Here is an 18,724-nt window from a genome sequence, read left to right on the forward strand (position 1 = left end):
GGATAAGAGATAGAGAAAAAGGAAACATAAATGAAATGCTTTTGGGTTCCAAATCAGATTTTCTCATGGCAGAGCTAATCGGTGATGCCTACAGACATCTGTGGTGGTCAAAACATGCAGAGACATGCTACTGACATGTCATGGGCAATGGCTGGTGCTACAGTCTGGATCTTAAATATTTGTTTCTCAATGGCCTGTGTATGGAAGGCTGAGGGCCCCAGGGATGGTGCTACTACAGACAATGGAACCTTCAATAGGTGGAACCTAGGGAAGGCTTCAGGCTCTTTTTTGTTGTTGTTGTTGGTTGTGGGGTTTGAACTTTGGGCCTGGGCGCTGTCCCTCAGCAATTCAGGTCAAGGCTAGCACTCTACCACTTGAGCCACAGCGCCACTTCCAGTTTTCTGAGTGGTTTCTTGGAGATAAGAGTCTCACATAGCCTTTCCTGCCCAGGCTGGCTTTGAACCACAATCCTCAGATCTCAGCCTCCTGAGTAGCTAGGATTACAGGTGTGAGCCAGTGGTGCTTGGCTTCTTCAGGCTCTTGAAGGCATGTGCTTGAAGGGGAGCTGAGGCCAGCGGTAAATCTGGGCCACAGGCTCCAAACCACCACAAAGGCCCCAAACCACCACAGCCAACCAATCATGAGCTGAAATCTCCAAGCCAAAATAAACTTTTGCTGTTTATGAGGTGATTATCTTCAGTTTGAAAGCTGACCTACACAACAGGGAAACTGCTAAGTATTTCACAATGCCTAGAATGGTCCCTCACCACTAAGAATTATCAAGAAAATGTCAATAGTGCCACTGCCAAGAATCACTGCTCTAACTAATCTTTATGACTAATATAACACTCATGATCTACAGATGCAACGCAACACGCATCATGAGAGGGCGAGAACACTGAAAGAAGTCTGGGCAAAATTATAAAAACCATTTCCTTGGGAAGACCATACAATTGCTATTCTATGCACATATTCACATAGTCTCCCTCTCTCCTCTCCTTTCTTCTCTCCTCTTCCTCCCTCCCTCTCTCTTGTTCTCTCCCTCTCTTGCTCTTTCTCCTTCTCTCTTGTTCTCTCCCCCCACCCCTCTCTCATTTGGTCTTCCCAAATAACTGATTTTACAATTTTTCAACTTTGGTTTATAATCAACCATAATAACAGGTGATTAAAACTAGCTTTGACTCATTTTTCAACTTGTTCTTCTTTTAAGACTAATATCAAACAGCAATACCAAGGTGAAGAAGCACACTGTCCCTAATAAACTTCTATTTACCTTTATCTTCCCTTGAAAATAACCTCCCAAGTTCTTCACTTGTTTACCAAGTCACTCCAGAGGTTAAATCTGGGTGAAATCTTTTTAAAAATTAATTCTATTGTGGAAGATTCTTTGGGAACGTCTGGATCCCAAATTCCCAGGTGTTCTACTTTTCTTTCTCAATATCTAAGCGTTGCTAAGGAAAAGTCAGCAGTAAGTCTTGCATTTGAGTAGCAATGGCAAAGCCCAAGTATGTCAACATCTAATGGGAACCTGTCAGGATTAACAATCAAAGGGCTCAGTAGCTTGGTGTTCTGGGCCTGGATCCTGACAGATGGTGTCACTCAGATCTAGGTCACCAGGAGAGTGATGGCTCCCTCCTCTTAATGGGCTCCTGGGCTATGCTCCCAAATGCCAGCATTCTGGCTTCCGGGGTTGTTTCTGCTCTGTGGTAGAGCCAGTGCAGCAACACACAGCATACTTTACAATTAAATGCAAAAGGACAGTGAATGACAACAAATAGAAAGATACGGAGGGAAAGTACATGATATGTATTCATATGTAGACTCAAATATATACACAATGTAAAATAGCGTATGATTTACACAAACCTAATGATTATGCACATTTCACTAACATCATGTGAACTGTAAAATCAGTGGTATCTTATTGATTCCATTATCTTAAAAGAAAACTGTTTTATAGGATTCATGTTAAAGGTTTTTCCCTCCACAACAGTCACTTTGTGAAGCACAAATGAACAATTAGAAAAAAATCTTAAGGGTGTTATTCTTCTTGCATGGTGAGCAGGTGCTTATTTCTTCCTCTTTTTCTATTTCTCCCTAATTTAACCTTTTTATATGAAAATAACTCTTTGGTAAAAACCAAAAATCTTTATGGGGACACTTTTACATTCAAAACCAGCTATATCTATACAAAATTGACAAGATAGATTCTAGCTTAATAATAAACACAGTAAAAAAAAAAAAATCATTTGCAAGAATGGGGACCATGCCAGGAGAATTAACTGATCAGGGTATAAAGGTTCAGTAAATCAGATTAAGTTCTAGAGATTTGGTTCAAATGTTGATAATACTATATCACGTGTTCAAAAATATGTTAAACAGCCAGGTACGTTGCTGCAGGAATCTCACCCAGCTACTCGGGATGCTGAGGATAACTGCATGATCAAGACCAGCCTAGGAAATATCATGAGCCTCAATCTCAAAACCCTAAATACCAAAACACAAAGGCTGTATGCACCTCACAGGCAGGTTGCATGCCCAGCATGTGTGAAGCCTGGGTTCAGCTCCCCCAGTACCTACTTACTCTCAAGGCTGGTATTCACATCACTTGAACCAAAGCTAGCTAATTAGAGAGAAGATGCTCATGGACCTTCTGTGTGGGCTGGCTTCCAAGCACTATCCTCAGGTCTCAGGTTCCTGAGTAGCTAGGATAACAGGATGAAATATCTCACTTTATCACCGTGGGGATGGCCGTTCCCTCCACCGACACCCAGGTGCAGCCGCCTACCTTTCAGGGACACCCAGTAGTGCTTCCACTTCCTGCGCGTGGCCGACTCCACCTTCTTGTTCTTCTTGTGCACCAGGAAGTTCTTGACGGCCAGCGCGCCGGCCTTGCGCACGGTGCCCTGCGCGGCGGTCAGCAGGATGTCCGACTGGCCCGGCGAGCTCAGCGTGCCGCTGCTCTGCTCGTCGCTGTGCGCCGAGCCCGCTTCCTCCAGGCTCTCGCTGTTGGTGGTACTCATCTCCAGCTCCCTCCGAAAGTTCTCGTACACTCCTTGGCGAGCGGCATCCCCGGTGGAGCTGCTGCCACTGTCACTGCCCACGAAGGCCCGGCCGGTGGGGGGGGAGTAGCTGGAGTTGGTGGCATTGGATCGCCTGGACAGGAGGTCCGTGTCCGTGGTGGCCCCTTCAATCCCGCTGTCGGCAAACTCGCTGCCCTCGCCTGCGTTGACATCCTTGGGGGTGGAAGGGAAGAGAGACACATGCATCGCGCCCGGAAGGCCGAGCCACCGGCTCCGCAGTGCCGGGGACCCAGGAGGCTTGGCTGATCCCCCCATACCCCTGGACTACCCCCTCCTCCTCACCCCAGCCCACCCCACGGCCTGCCCAGGAATCCTGCCGGGGCCTAGCGTGAAACCTAAACAACTCGGAATGTTCAAGAGACACAAAAGAAACAGAGTACACTTCAAAGAGCTTATCATTTACCAGACTCAGAGAAAGCGCTAATTGGCAAATCAGCTATTGAGATCCAGCCATTGCCTTTACTGAGAGAGCTCATTGCGCTCAGCCTCCCTGGCTAGCCTTGAACTCCAGGCAATTCCAAAGACCAATTAATTGTTCTAGAAGTAGATGGTTACAATGCACAAGTAGGTCTTTACAGCTGGTACTTCGTTAAAATAAAAAATAAATAAATGAAAGGCCTGCTCAGGAGCCTATTTTATAATGGTGTAACTAAATAGATGGCTAGCATACTACCTCACCCACTCACCCAGCAAGGCCCCGCATCCCAGGAGCAGGCAAGGGTCCTCTTGTCCTAATCAGCTAGCTTTGCTTCTTGAAAACAGCCTCTCACTCCACATAGTACTAAATCAGTCCATGGGGCCCACCGCTCCCAACTCAGGCTCTCCAATTACCTTGCTCTTTCAAAGCCAGGATGCTAGGAGCCGGGAGCAGCGACTCACCGCCCCTGGGCCAAGTGACAGCTTAGGGCAACTGCCAAGATGCTGGGGTATCGATTCCCAACTGAAAAACATTCAGAACTTCCAGAGCTGCCCCTGTTCTTGAGCTGAGCACATCCAAGACAGGCAGGTCTATTCTTAAATCAGAAGCTTAATTGCCCTCAAGTGCTACAGCATTCCCATAAACAATAATTAAATAATGGTAGTAATCAAGGGAGGATAATGACAGCAGTACTGGACAGGACAGCTCAGGAGTCTTAAGGATAAGGAACAAGACTGGTGTTGGTCAAAGACAGACCATAGGAACATGAGTCCAACAAAGAAGAGAAGGCATAGTTATACTAGATGGTCTGAGATATCACCATCTTATTATTGAGCCTGTAGTCTCATTTGCAGGAAATCATAGCTCAAACATACAAACCCTGAACTGCCATGTAAATGATTTCTCTGGCCTCAAATCTTCTCTGGGAAGCAAAGGGGCAGAATGAGCCACACTCATATTGGCCTGCAAGGCCCAGACAGGGGATATGTACATTGATTCACAGGTCTCACTTAGTCAATTCAAATTTAAAGAGGTGTTCACAGTTCACCGTCAAGAAAAATTCTAATTGAGTAAACTAAAAGAGGCACAGAAATAAATAAATAAATACATAAATAAATAGATAAATAGATAGATAGATAGATAGATAGATAGATAGATAGATAGATAGATAGAGGTAGAACATAAAGCCAGACCTGAAATAGAGCAGAGAGCAGTGCTGAAATCATAGTTGGGGGAGGGAGTGGTAGGGAGCAAACTTCTAAGCACCAAGTCCATTCCAAACGGAGTTTAGACCTTCAGCAGTGAGAGGGACTTGGGGACAAAGAAGCCACAGAGGCAACTCAGTGGCAGACTCATGAGCAATGCAATGGTTTGGGCGTGGCACATTCCCCAAGGACTCATATTTTAGAAGCTTGGTTGCCAATGTAGCAATGATGGGATGTGGTGGAACCTTTAAGAGGTGGAGCTCAGTGGGCGGTAATTAGGTCACTGGGGCCACCATTCTTGGAAGAGATTGGTGCTGGTGAGAATGGGTGGTTCTAAAAAAGAGGGCTCCACTCCTCAGTCCCTCTGGCTTCTGAAATCACCAGGTGATCTCTCCCTATTACCGAATAGCTCACATGACGCGATGTAGCAGACAGCTCTAAGGCCAGCAGATGATGGCACCATGACCTTCTAACTCCAAAGCTATAGCTAAATAAATCTCTGTTCTTTATGAACGAACTAGCCACAAGCATTTTGTTATAGACATGAACAATGGACTAATGCACCCGTACTTGCTGGCTTATCGCTCCATCTTGTAACTTGCTTTCCTGACTATAAAGAGCCATGGATGGTCATGAAGGACTAGATACACTTGCTAAAAATCTTCCACACCCACCAGAAAACTCTGTTAGCAACTCACATTTTTCTCTGGTAGGGTTATTTACCATATACTTCCCTGTATGAACAGGGAAATTAGGTAAACAGGGACAATCAAAGGAATTTGGCAATCACTGATACAGATAAACATGAGTCAGGAAGGATAGTCTATGAATTTCCAAACCTTCAGATTTATTTCCATATATCTCAGTCCTTTTCTGATAAAGCCTAGGCGGGCATAAAGAAATCAATTACAACTGTTTCTAAAGTGAAAAGAAATGTGCTGCTTCTTTCTAAGTCAGGAAAAGACAAGCTACCCAGGTATCATCCTAAGTCCATAGGAAAGACCTCAGTAAAAAGGACAGTTGCTGACTCCATGTATCTTGTAACTGCCTAAGTTCCAGAACAGGAAGGGATCTGGGAAAACCATCTCCTTGATTAACTGGCAAAGGGCACTAGAGCTCTGAGAACCCCAATCTGGCTGATGGCAGGTGCAGAGCTAGAACTTGTGCTTGCAAGGACCTTTTTGTTATCATATGGCGGCCTCGTGGTCCAGCTGCAGGTAGCACCTGGGCAGCTTTTGGCTTATTTACCAAAAACTGCCTTCTAAATTTTGCTGGCAAAAGCTGAAGGATTGCTCATCTATTTGCCTTGACTTGCCCAAAGAACTAAAACCTAAAAGTAGAAGGAATGGAAGAAAGAGATACAAAGAGGATGAGGAAAAGACAGGCAGAGCACTGACCAGCCGCTTCCCAAGTACAAGCCTTTTACAGGTCACTACCATCCCATAAACCATTTGCCCTCATCAGAACGCCCAGGAGCCTCTCTCCACATCGACTGAGTGTCTATGGACACTTACCTCAGGGTCAGACCTGAACATCTGCTCATACCAACTGACGTGGTAACCCTGCAAATGGCTCAGGCTGTGCTCCCCTCCAAGATGGCTACCAAACTGGGCAAAGAAGTGACTGCTCCAGGTAGGAGGCCTGCTGGTCCCAGCTGAGCTCACATCCTACAGCTCCGTGTAATGGCTGTGACCCAAGACAACTCCACCTTGTCTCCAGAAGTGGTTCATCAGGCTCAGTGGTACTCAGCCCCTCAACTGCTATGTGGCCCAGCCCACTAGAAAGAGATGCTGGCGGCCCTGCGCCAACCCCTATTTCATCATGAAGCTTGGGATGCCCCAATACCCATGAGCCTATCCTCTAGCACTATGGGCAATGGGGTAAGACCTGCCAGAGACACAGGCAACACCAGTCTCTCTGCCCTCATTGTGGCACCAATGTCCCTGTAGTCATCTTTTGGAAGGGTTCCTCCTCCTAGCTACCGCAGCCTCCAGGACATCTTACATCTAAGCAATATGAGTCTTCCCATTTGCAGAAGTACCTGGAAAACTCTGACTCTTCCCAGCAGCAGGCAATGCAGGAGACTGACACCAGAAAACAATGGCATGGAGGCTCTGCAGTCTTAGTTGTCCATGTAAGATATTTGCTCCTGGTTAGCATCTGACTCATTCTAGGCTATTTAGCTAAGTACCTTGCAACATGCACCTGCCCAGCAAGCACAAGGCCCTAAGTTCAATGACACAGTTTAGTCCCTCAAAAGGAAGAGGAGGAAGAGAAGGAGGAGGAGGAGGGGAGAGGAAGGCCTGGGGGAGCGGCTCAGTGGAGGCGTGCTTCCCTAGCATGCATGTGGCCCTGGGTTTGATCCCCAGCATAAGAGAGAAAGGGAGGGAAAGAGGAGAGAAGAGAGAGGAGAAGAGAGAGAAACAGGAGAGGGGAGTGAGAAGAGGGGAGAGGAAAGAGAGTGGACAAACGAAAGAGGGGAGGAGAGAGGAGAAAGGAGGGGGCAGAGAAAGAAAGGAGAGAAGAGAAAGAGGGGGTTGCTCCCCAGCATGAGAGAGAAAGAGAAAGAGGAGGGGGAGAAAAAAGAAGGGAGGGGGAGGAGAGGGGAGTGGAGAGGAAAGAGCAGAGGAAAGGAGAGGAAAGAGAGAAGAGAACATGAGAGGAAAGAAGAGGAAAGAGGGGCTTGATCCCAAGCATGAGAGAGAAAGAAAAGAAGTCAGAGGAGAGAGGGGAGAAGAGATAAAGAGAAAAGAGAGGAGAGAGAAGGAGAAAGAGAGAGGAGAGAAGAGGGAAATCAGATGAAACAGTAAAATTGGTGACCCTAGCCAGACGGAAATAACTGCCAATACTGTGTGTGTTCCAGCAAACAACATCTCCACTCTCTGTGGAGAGATTGCCCAGTAGGAACAACACTCACAGAATAGGGAGGTTCTTACATCCTGCTCTCCCAGGACAAACCCTCCCACCCCAGTGTTTCCAGAACACTCCATCCCACTGACAGTTTCCTGAAATGAGTGTGCACATATATATGCCCCTTGCACTCCCAAGTGCCCAGCTGCAGCCTGAAGCATGCACCAGTTGCTGGAGTCTTCTTAGCTACTTATGCGGAGCAACAAATGCCTAAATGAGCTCTTGTATTAACATAGGGAGGCAAGAAGCTTAGAAACTGCAGGTTCACCGGCAGGAATATGGGCTGATGACACACTGCCACAGCTGTACACCGCAGACTCACAAACAAATCTTGCCAGCGGCTGGTTGTTGGACAGACACGATTCTGAAAAGGTGATTAGCTACAAATAGCAGGAGCCCTGGGACAATTCAGGGACCAGCAGAATCAACCAGCTACTTGTCGTTCTAAGTCAAATACAATTAGAAACTGCTTTTCTTGCTCACTTTAGTTTCCCTGATGGCTTCAGCTTAGCTTGAATATACCTGTGCAGAGAAGCTAAATATAATCCAATGCATTTGTTAGGGAAGGAAATTTCCATTTGTAGGAGCAATACAAGTATTTCTGCTTTGTTGAATTCCAAAATGTTCCTCTGTGGGGGCTGGGAAGGTGGCTCAGTGGTAGAGCGCTTGCCTTGCATGCATGTTGGCCCTGGGTTCTATGCCTCAGCACTACATAAGCCGAAAAAGCCGGAAGTGGTGCTGTGGCTCAAGTGGTAGAGCGCTAGCCTTGAGCTGAAGAGCTGAAGGACAGCGCCCAGGCCCAGAGTTCAGGCCCCATGACCGCCCCCCTTCCCCCCAAAAAACAGTTCCTCTGGGTTTTTTTCCCCTGGGTTTTTCCCCTCTAAATAGAAGAAACCTCACTTCTCACATGTAACTATGCACAGCTATTCTTCCTCTCTCTGTTTCTCTTCTCTGACTCTGTCTCCTTGTCTCTCTGTCTATATCATTCTCTCCCCCCCCCCCCCGCCCCCCACACACACCCCGGTTCTTGGTATTTCTTCCTTGATATATATACACTCCTTGAACAGTGTCGGTATAACAGACATTAATTCTTGGCAAATTATTCTGCATTAATCTACAACTCAGTTTTCTCATCTGTTTAATGAAGATAGTAATAGTGTCTATTTTGTTGATTTTTTTTTTCCAGTACTAGGGATCAAATTAGGGGTCATACACACGCTAAGCAAGCACTATATCATTACGGTATGTCCCCTCTACAGTGTTTACTTAAGACATCTCATGAGATAAGAAGAGATCGAATTAGTCAGTGAATAATATCTAGCTAGAACTATGCGCAGCATGGAGTATCTCCTCAAAAACATTAGCTATGATTTCTCCCCTCCTCACCTTCGCCTTCCTTGCATGTCAGCCCTGGGGAAGAAGGCACTGTCTGGCCTCAGCTACCAGCTTCCTCTACCAACATGGAGGGAAGGATGTCTGTAAGGAACCTGGGAAATACAAGGTCTCTTGGGAAAAACAGACAAGTGCGAGCTTCACACTAATAAGGCGTGTGTATGTATTGTGTGAGCACGCACACATGTGCACACTAATTGGCAGTACGTGTCTCATGGAATATCCTGCCTGGGATGGCTTCGAACCTCAATCCTCAGATCTCAGCCTCCTGAGTAGCTAGGATTACAGGTGTGAGCCACCATCATCCAGAATTCACCATCACCCACATTCACAAAACAGTACACCAAACCAACAACACAGTGATGTGATCTGCACTGTGAATTAGTAATGATTTGGCATGACTGCTAATAATTGTCATTCCTGACTTGCTAGAAATAGGAGAGAGGCTCGATTTTCCCTTTTCTTCTTTTCCCAGAGCAAAAAACCTCTATGTCTTTTTATGTTTCCAACAACCATGCCTTCTCCTCTAATGATTCCCAAATGGGAGTGACTCACAATTTCTCTCAGTACAACCAATGGAACTGAAATTCTGACTGCTACTAAAATGAGACTCCAACATAAGTTGGTAAAACAGTTGAAATACCCCAGCTTCAGAGAACCCCTGATTGGAGAATGCATCATCTCCCTTTGTCTCCCTTTGTCCCGTGGACATGTTTCTACCTTGTGCTCATCCTTCCTCTGCTCTCTATCCCAGAATATGCCACCTACCCACTCCCTTTGCTTCCCTTCCTAGTGCCATCCCTGGCTTCGGCAACAAGCTCTCCGTTGTAACTACTTTCCTTCTGCGATCCATCCTGCACACCAGAGACAGATATACCTTCCGAGTGAATGTGAACAGTCGTTCAAGACATTCCATAGGTGTCCTGCATTTGTACCTGCACTTTGATGTACTTCCGCCCAATGAAACTGAAACACTCATTCCCAGACATCCTCGCAACCTTCTGCTTCTGGAAACATGGGTGTAACTAGTTCCTTTTTTGTTTATCCCTCATTCCCCACCAAGCCCCAGGGGATCAAACCCAAGGCCTTGTGCATGTTCTACCACTTGGGCATACCTTCCCTCCCCATCCCCCACCTTTTGTTTGTATCTTCTTTCTTTGTTTGAAGATAACATCTGTAAACTTTGTTCCAACTGGCCTCAATTCAAGGTCCTCCTGCCTCAGCCTCCAGAATTTTGTACCTTTTCTATAGCTAGATGGCTCCCCACTCAGAGGAAAGAAGTTGCCATGCCAACTTCTCTGCAACATCTCCTCTTCCCCACTCCAACCAGCTTTTTCTCAAATGTGCTGAGCACCCTCCTACTACCTTCTAACTCAATAGCCAATTACCTCTTTCCCTTCAAGTCCCACCCAATTCTATTCTCTCATGGGAGGTCCACATTGACCCCTCTATCCACAACCCCTTAGCATCAGTCCATCCTCACTCGGCTCCAGCTTTCTTCCACAGCCTACCACTTACTTATTACACTGTCTCTTCACACACACACACACACACACACACACACACACACACACACACACACACACACACACACACAGTCTCACCTCAACTAGCTCCATGGGCTCAGGAATCTTTTCTACTCAATATATCCCAAGGGCCAAGAATAGTGCTGGCATAGGGTAGGAACCCCAAATATACCTGCTGAATGAACTCACTGCTGCTCATTTCCCACCACAATCTCAAAACAAGGAAACAGTTTCTCGTGGAAAACATCAAATGTAAATTTGATGTAAAAGATGACTCACTGCCAAGCTTAGCTCACACTCCACTTAAGTTGAGATGACAAATGAGTCGGAGCTATGAAAGCTTCCCATGTACAACTTTCAGTTGTACAGCAGTCCAGTAGTTTTTACTGTTGTTGTTCTTGTTTTTCTGCTAGTTCTGGTGGCTTGAACTAAGAGGCTGGCCACTGTCCTGAGTTTATTTGTTCAAGATCAGTGCTCTACCACTTGAGTCACAGCTCCACTTTTGGCTTTTGAGTGATTAATTGGAGATAAGAATCTCAGACTTTGCTGCTGATGCTCACTTTGAACCATGATCCTCAGATCTGAAGCCTCCTGAGTAGCTAGGATTACAGGTATGAGAAACTGGTAAACTGGCAGGTCCCCTTTTATTGTGTCTTGCATGACTGCAGGCAGAATTCACTCGAATTTTTTCATTAATTTTTTGGGGGGGAACAATACTGACATATAAAATCAGCGCCTTATACTTGCTAAGCAACACTTCCAACCCTCTTTACCAGCCTGCTTGTACCACAGTACTATTTATGATTTCCACATAGTTGAGAGGCTTGCACCAATGTCCAGCTTTTTATTGGTTGAAATGGGAGTCGTGTGAACTTTCCAGGACTAGCCTCAAATCTTGATCCTCCTAATCTGAGTCCCCTCAGTAGTTAGGGTCATAGGTAAGAGCTACCACACTTGCTAAGAGAGACAAATTGTGCTGCTTTTAACCCAGGCAAGATATTGTGTCTATGAATGTTCCAATACCAAATAGAACCCATATTACAAGGTAAATACCTGGCAGGTACTTCTGAAGTTTTCCTAGGTCCCCTAGAGACCCTGTCAGCTCTTCACAGCAGCCTGGCTTCAGTGCCACATCCAACGGAATCTCATTCCTAGTCACACGGTAAGCTCTAAAGCCAGACCTTAACCCTGAGCTGTGCCGGGAAGCCAGCACTTACATTTTGTTATGATACCACGTGAGTTGAGGGAGACATACCTCCCACTATATCCAACTGGGAATTTTCCAGTTTTACTATAATTTAATTACTATTTTTCCAGTTCTAATGGGAAAGAGGAATGGTGGGTGAGAGTCACTGTGTATATGTGGAAATGGAGCAAGGAATGATGAGACTCGTAGGGGAAGGGATAAGTTGAAAGGGGGAAAATGATAGAAAGAGTGACTCTAATCAGAATATATTGTAATGTAAAGAGACATGTTAAATTATAAACCTCTTGTACAACTATTGCAAAATAACAATCTATCTTTTTTTAAAAGGGATTTTTTTTTTTTGGTCAAGGCTGAATAAATGAGCATAAATGAGCAACTCTCCAAGTACAAAGGCAGAATTTTGCTCATAGAGTTGGGCCAAGCAGCAAGCCACAAAGAAACTGGAGGTAGAAAAGAGATATGAGATTGTAATGTCCTCCATTATACACATCATAGAGATTCACAAATATAAAACAAAGGTTCTCTCTTCTGTGATTTTAGAATGTTTTTTAAAAATATTAAAGAAAAAGACAGTTATGTGAACATGTGAAGGGTATCATCACTATCTGAAAACTAATTATTTGTTGATATGCCTATTTCTATCACTAAGTGATAAATATTGACAGATATAAACCACATAAACAGAAGCTCCTTAGAGTTCAAACAAAAAAAATCAAAAGGAGTCTGAGAACTGGTGATACAAGCTGTCTCTCAACTACCCACCCAGCCCCACCCCCCAAAAAAAGAACTTGGCAAAGGAAGTAGATATTCCTGATGAAAACGAATGGACTTGTTTTCAAATAAATACCTCAATGCTTAATTTGTATACCAATAAAGAAAGATAAGGCAAGAGGCACAGGATTAAAAAGAAAATCTAACGTGCCTCCTTAGCACTTCATTCTTATTTTAAAAAAAAGTCTAACAGAAGATAAATGAAGTTATTTTAAAATAGATTTCACATAGAAACATTTTGTCTCAAGAAAATGTGCTTTAGGGATGTCCCGAGATGATATGCAGAAGGGTGGCCAGTAGGTTTAAGTCAGGAAAATGTCCATTTTTTTTTTCAGCTGGTTCTCTAAGGAATCTATGACCAAAGAATAAAAATCAGTTGGCTGAAGATGCCAACTTGCAGCTTGGATAATGAACTTATTTCTAAGCCATTTAAGCAAAGTTGTCAAACAACCCATAATGTTTTTTTAGATACACACACACAACTTTTCTAAGAACTTATGATCATCTATTGATAATGCTTCACTTTTTATGTTGATTACAACTCAATGACTTGCTAATCAAAGAAAACATCAAGGATAGCTTCCTGGTAAATTTTCCTCAGCATCTCTGTCCCATAACCACTGATTTTGTGCCAACAGGAGTAGGATATAACTTATCTCATTTTAGCTGACAAGTTCATTTTTGCTTCTGTACCATTAACTCGGGATTTTGATCTTAAAATCAAAAAGCATAGAAAAGTACAGCTTTGGAAGATACAATTTCCAAAGACCCACAAGACTGGAATTTCAATGTAGCCATGAGTCCTTGTCACCTAATCTCTTTATATCCTCTTTCTCTCAAAGAAAATGGTGTTGGGTAGGGAGGGGATCTCTAAGGTAAGTTGAATAACCTAAGGCTGAAATGAATCCCTGATCTCTGCTTAGGAGCTGTGCCTTACACTGTTCCCAATATATACAACGATAGAAATTCTGGGAATGTTCAGGTGTTAGAAACTGGCCAGTCAAACCTATCACTAGCACCCTACCTTAGCGCGGGTCCCCTTGCAGCTCTCAGGGTATTGTGGCTTCTTGAGACATACTCAGTGGAGCTGCGCCACAGCACAAGTAGGTGAATGAAGTTCTCACAAGTATATACAAGGGTTCTGAGCCAATGCTTCCCTTAAAAGTTCAGAACCCAGCTATAAAATGGACAGCCGTCAGCAGCTTACTCTCTTTCCAACTCATCTTCTGAAGGTCTCAGAGTGCAGGAGAGCTGAACTCCAGAACAGTAAACTACACTTCACCATCACATCTAACAACCAGCATTGACTGATGTGTATTATATGCCAAAGCCTATGTCATGAGTTTTTCCACTCATTCCCTCCCAGAATCTTGAATCCGCTCACCAGCTCCCATTAGTAAAATCCATCCAGAGGTAAAATGACCAGCAACAAGCTCAAAATCCAAGCTTGGATGTACTTGACCCTCTTGTTTTTGGCAAGACACCAGGTTGCTCCTCCTCTATCTACATAACCAAGAGCCAAGTTCCGGCTAACTCACCACTAATTAAATCCAATGAGGAATCACTGGATTTAATTACAGAAATCAATAAAGGTAAGTTCTGCTCCCAACAGTATAAGGCTGTATTCATACTACTGCTTGTACTACAACCTTCACATGCAGCGTGCATGTGCATAAGTGCACATGCTTGCACACACATACACACATTCAAACATATAAATTAAAATGTCTGCCAGACAGTGTGGTACATAATATGAGTCACTTCTTAAAATCTAATCTGAACTCTATGGCCTTCCCATTTCAGTAATACATGCAACTACTCAACAAATACAAAAACAGAAAGAATAGCCAAAAACTCTTTTTGATCATTTTCAAAACAAATGAAATCGTTCAGATTATTTTGGATACAACGTATCTTCTCCAGGACTAGAGGCCATGCTCTTGGGCCAAATGTCTGCCAGAAACTTTTTTGAGGGGGAAGAGGAGGGTAAAATTGCTGACAGGACTATTAGCAATTCAGCTACATCACCAGGGCAGACAAGGAGACTCTAATATCTATGATTCAAGCTCGCTGGAGAGGTCCCCTGGGTCAAAAACTTTTACTGATGAAAAAGAGAATTCTTTTTCAAGGAAGCTTCCACACCCACTGTCTCTTAAAATACACTGGAACATAGTGGGCTCCAAGTCAGACTAGGAAATGTGGGTGGATGGATAGTGTTGTGTATAATTCCGGGGTTTGTTTCAAGTCATTAAAGATCCTCACTCAACATATAAAGTCAATACAAAAATAATCCTTCTGTTCACTTCATAGGCTCTGCAAAAGGTTTCCAACCATGGAATCCCATTTGATTCTTCAGATGATCCTGGTAGAGGCGGGTGTCATTCCCCTGGGACAGAAAGCAATCCATAAGGCGGACTAGCTTACTCAAGGTCACCCGCTGGGGCAGCTGCCCAAGCAGGATGCAGATATCCTCCTTGGGATTCCTCATCCATAGCACTTTGCATCACATTAAGTGGTGACCTTATGAGACACCACACTTAGATGATCTCACTTCCATATATTAACAATTTCAGAAGGCAACAAGCCAAGGGCCAGAAATTCTAAACACTCACAGAGGAGAATTTTCAGTGGTCCCGATCTAGAGGGGAGAGCTGCCTTGTTTTGCCCTTCTTCCCATGGGTGGCCATGCCTCAAAGGCCCACACCCCTCTCCAGAAGTAGGGTGTCAGGGAACACAGGCCCAGCTGTCCTCACTGTCAAAACCACTGAAAACAGAAGACCAGATCACAGACCTCTTGAACCTTCCACAGGGCCTTGCTCACTTAGCATTGCTTTAGGTGAATGTGAAGGTCCCAGGTGATGCAAAATGACAATGTGTCCTTCTGCCAATACACAATCAGAAGACCAACTGAGCCAGACCTGTGATGCCAATGTGATGATGGACACCTTCAAGATAGTCCTTGCTGCCTTTCAGGTCCCTGAATGAGGTTCTCTCCAGTATGACAGATGAAGAAATTAAAGCTTCAAGCAATGAATAACTTGCCCACCATCACCACCTAGGAAGCAGTGTAGCTAGGAATATGTGGCTAGGACACTGTCAGCAAAAGCCATCCTGGAGAAGAAACACACACTAATGCCAGCTTTCTTCTCTCACTCCTTCCAGCCCTCCACTATCCACCAACCTTCTAGACAGACACCTGGATAGAAGTCAACCTCCAAATTCCCACAGGACTTGGGGGGCGGGGGGTGGTCTGCTTGTAGACAGGTTCTTTGATAGTCAGCCCGATACCAAATATTCCTTTCAAAGCAGATAGACCCAATCTGGTTTAACCTGAAGTAGGCTCTACCAACCACTTTTCCAAAATTATCATACCCCCAAAACTCCCAGAAACTCCAACAGAGAACATCAGGAACACCAAAGGACCAAAGCATGCTGGAGTGTTTGGCATTGAATTATGCTGCTAATATCACCACTGCCAAACAAGTGTGTGTTGGGGTCGGGGAGGTGGGGGGGGGGGAGGGGGAGGGTAGTAAAATACCTTATAGGTCTCTTAAAAATGTGTTGACACCCACTCTCACCAACACTGGACCCTGAAGCAGGCCAGCTAAGCATCCTCATCCTCACTTTTGAAAGGAACAACTAAAAGTCAGAGTTTGCCCAAGGTCAAATGAATTGGCTGTAAAATAGGAAGGAGAACCCACCCTGCTATTCCTTCCGTTATACCTCCCTCCAGAGACAGGGCTGGCCAGTATTGCAAGAACAGGAAATTGAAATGGCTCCTGGTAAGACAGCAAGCCTGCCAAACCGGGAGAGAAGCTGACAAGTGACCGGAGCCCTCTCGGAATTGGAAATGCCTCTTCAAAGGAGCTGCCTGTGAGCCTCTTCCCACCTGCTGCAGTAATGAAATGAACTCCCGGTGCCCACCACCCACCAGTCCATCTCCCCAGACACTGGGCACCAACTTAGGAGGATAGCTCAAATCAAGGGGGACTCTGAGACGCAGCTTTCCAACTTGAACTTAGCAGCTTTTATTCTTATTCTTACTACATCACCCATCCTCTCCCTGTCCCTCTCCCTCTCCCTCTCTCTCTTAATCCCTTCCCCATACCTACAGAACTATAAGAGGCTGGAAGCAGAGACCAGCACCAGCTGCAGTAGCAAACCGAGTTAACACCCGATTTAACACTCGATTTCAAGAAGGGGGATTTATAAGAGCAAAAATCATGCACTCCAGGAGTCATGCACCCCTTCCAAAATATGGAACAAGACTTCCATCACTTTACCTGAGTTGTTTTGGATCTTCTGCCGTGCATGCTGTTGCTATGGCTAATTTGGGGGTTGGTGGCACCTTCGGAAAGACAGTGCGATTTCCTACAGGGAAGTGTGTTGTAATTACTGTATGGAAGGTTCTCTTCTGCAGCAGCTGGTGGCATCTTATGGTTTGCGAGATCGGGAATATCAGATACCAAATTCCGGCAGTAGCCTGTGAATTTGCTCCTGGGTCCCCCGTTCGCTGTTGCCCCGGAGTTTTTCTGAGCGTACAAGTCACCCAGGGAGTTGGCACGCTGACAGGTGCTGAGCTGCGGCGGAGTCGCCTGCGTTTCCATCCCCCGAGCCTCCTCGCAGTCCTTCTCTTCGGCAGAACCCAAGATTTCTTCGTTGCTTGTTAAATGTTCTTGGCTCAGATCGGAGAGTGAGAATTCCAGGCTGTCCTCCCGCCAGATGTCTGCAGATTTGGAGCGTTTCTTCTTAAAGCTCGCCGTCTCCATGAAAGCGGGCCCATTGGATGTATAGGGATGCTGCCTCCTGCCTCCCTCGGCCAAGTACGGCGCGTCATCCTCGCGGCCCAGCCTGCTCCCCTCCGAGTCTGGCACGCTCCGCACCGAGGCTGCGGTGAGCACGATGCTGCTGTCCACGCTGGGAGTGACGGAAGAATCCGTGTAAGACACGGGTCTCAGGCCCATGTCCACGCGGTCCACCCAGATGGGGCTCCCGAAGTCCTCTAGGGTCCCTTCCTGGGAGAAGGGCTCCAAGCCATTTTCAGCCAGGGACTGGGGGATGCTCGGGGTGCTGCTGGACCGGTTGCTCACTTCGGAGTTCCGGTGGATCACCTTGCCCGAGGAGGCGTGCCGCGTGCGGCGCGTCTTGTGCGACAGGCGCAGGGAGCGCGACGTGTGCTTGCGCCCCAGGCTGGCGTGCTTTTCCCGGTAAAACTCGTGGTCTACATTTTGGCTTTCGGCGTTTCCCATGGTTCTAAGATCTGCAGCAAGGTGGGAGGAGGGGAAGAGGATCGTTGAGTCACGATTAGAATGGGAACAGGTATTTCAGACAGGGCGCAGGGAGGAGACAAGCCTGGAAGCAAGTCAGCTTCCTGCGGGATGGGGCCCTCACCTGGCGGCAGGTGTCAGCTACCGTCCATCGCCCGCTCAGATGGCGGCCGGAGCTGAAGTAAGCGCAGAAGTACATGTAAATGCCTGCGCCCGTCCTGGGGGCAGACGCCTTAGCCTTTGCACAGTTCCAAACGCAGCTCCCTTCACTTTCTTCCTCACCTCTGCAATTGTACCTACCAGTTTTAAAAAAGTGTATCTCTATGCGGGAACAGATCACACTATGCAAATGGAAAGAAACGTCCTTACTACCTGGCGTGTGCAAAGGCGATCCCGCTGCTACCACCTCTAAAACAACAAGACATTAATTTTTTTTTAAAAAAAAAAGTTTGTCTCTATGCCACTCATAAACTGAAAACTCTGACGTCCAACCCAAGCGGAATTATTCTGTTTGGGATTAGGTGTTTATACACTAAACAGATACATAACTCATAAGACAAAATTGAGAGGTAAATTTAGTAAACTGCCTCCCTCCTTGACAAATTTTTCCTTGTTTTGTTGGAATTTTTGTGCTATGATTTTTTTTTTCTTTTTGGTGGTGTTTAACATTTTATTTGGATTGTATTCATTATCAATAAAAGATGGGGAGGGGAATCTCAAGAGGTAGATCAAGACAAAAAGAAAACAGGTCTTAATCATTCATTTTCACAGCTCTCTGAAACCCCTGATTATTTGGGGGTTTGGAACAGAGAAAGGGGATTTTTGGAGTGGAGGTGGGAATGGATAGAACAAAATAAAATTAAAACCTTGTTAAGCAGCAGACAAATGGGTTTATTTCTGGGAGCAAATCCAACCTGTGAACGAACACCAATCTGGTACATGGTG

The 18,724-nt window shown here is 45.5% G+C and overlaps 1 protein-coding gene across 1 annotated transcript in view; it reads right to left on the bottom strand.

The window, feature by feature from the left end:
• Tiam1 (TIAM Rac1 associated GEF 1) overlaps positions 1-18,724 on the bottom strand; it is a 347,016-nt gene that overhangs the window by 108,118 nt on the left and 220,174 nt on the right. Inside the window, exons 5-6 of the mRNA XM_042687299.1 lie at positions 16,796-17,772; positions 2,789-3,236 (exon numbers count right to left, since the gene is read on the bottom strand). Coding sequence (XP_042543233.1) covers positions 2,789-3,236; positions 16,796-17,761 — 1,414 coding nt within the window. The 5' untranslated portion in view covers positions 17,762-17,772. The remainder of the gene's footprint in view (positions 1-2,788; positions 3,237-16,795; positions 17,773-18,724) is intronic.

The sequence above is a fragment of the Dipodomys spectabilis genome, unplaced genomic scaffold, assembly GCF_019054845.1.
Source record: "Dipodomys spectabilis isolate Male_0828 unplaced genomic scaffold, ASM1905484v1 ptg000107l, whole genome shotgun sequence".
In the NCBI taxonomy this organism is placed as follows: domain Eukaryota; kingdom Metazoa; phylum Chordata; class Mammalia; order Rodentia; family Heteromyidae; genus Dipodomys; species Dipodomys spectabilis.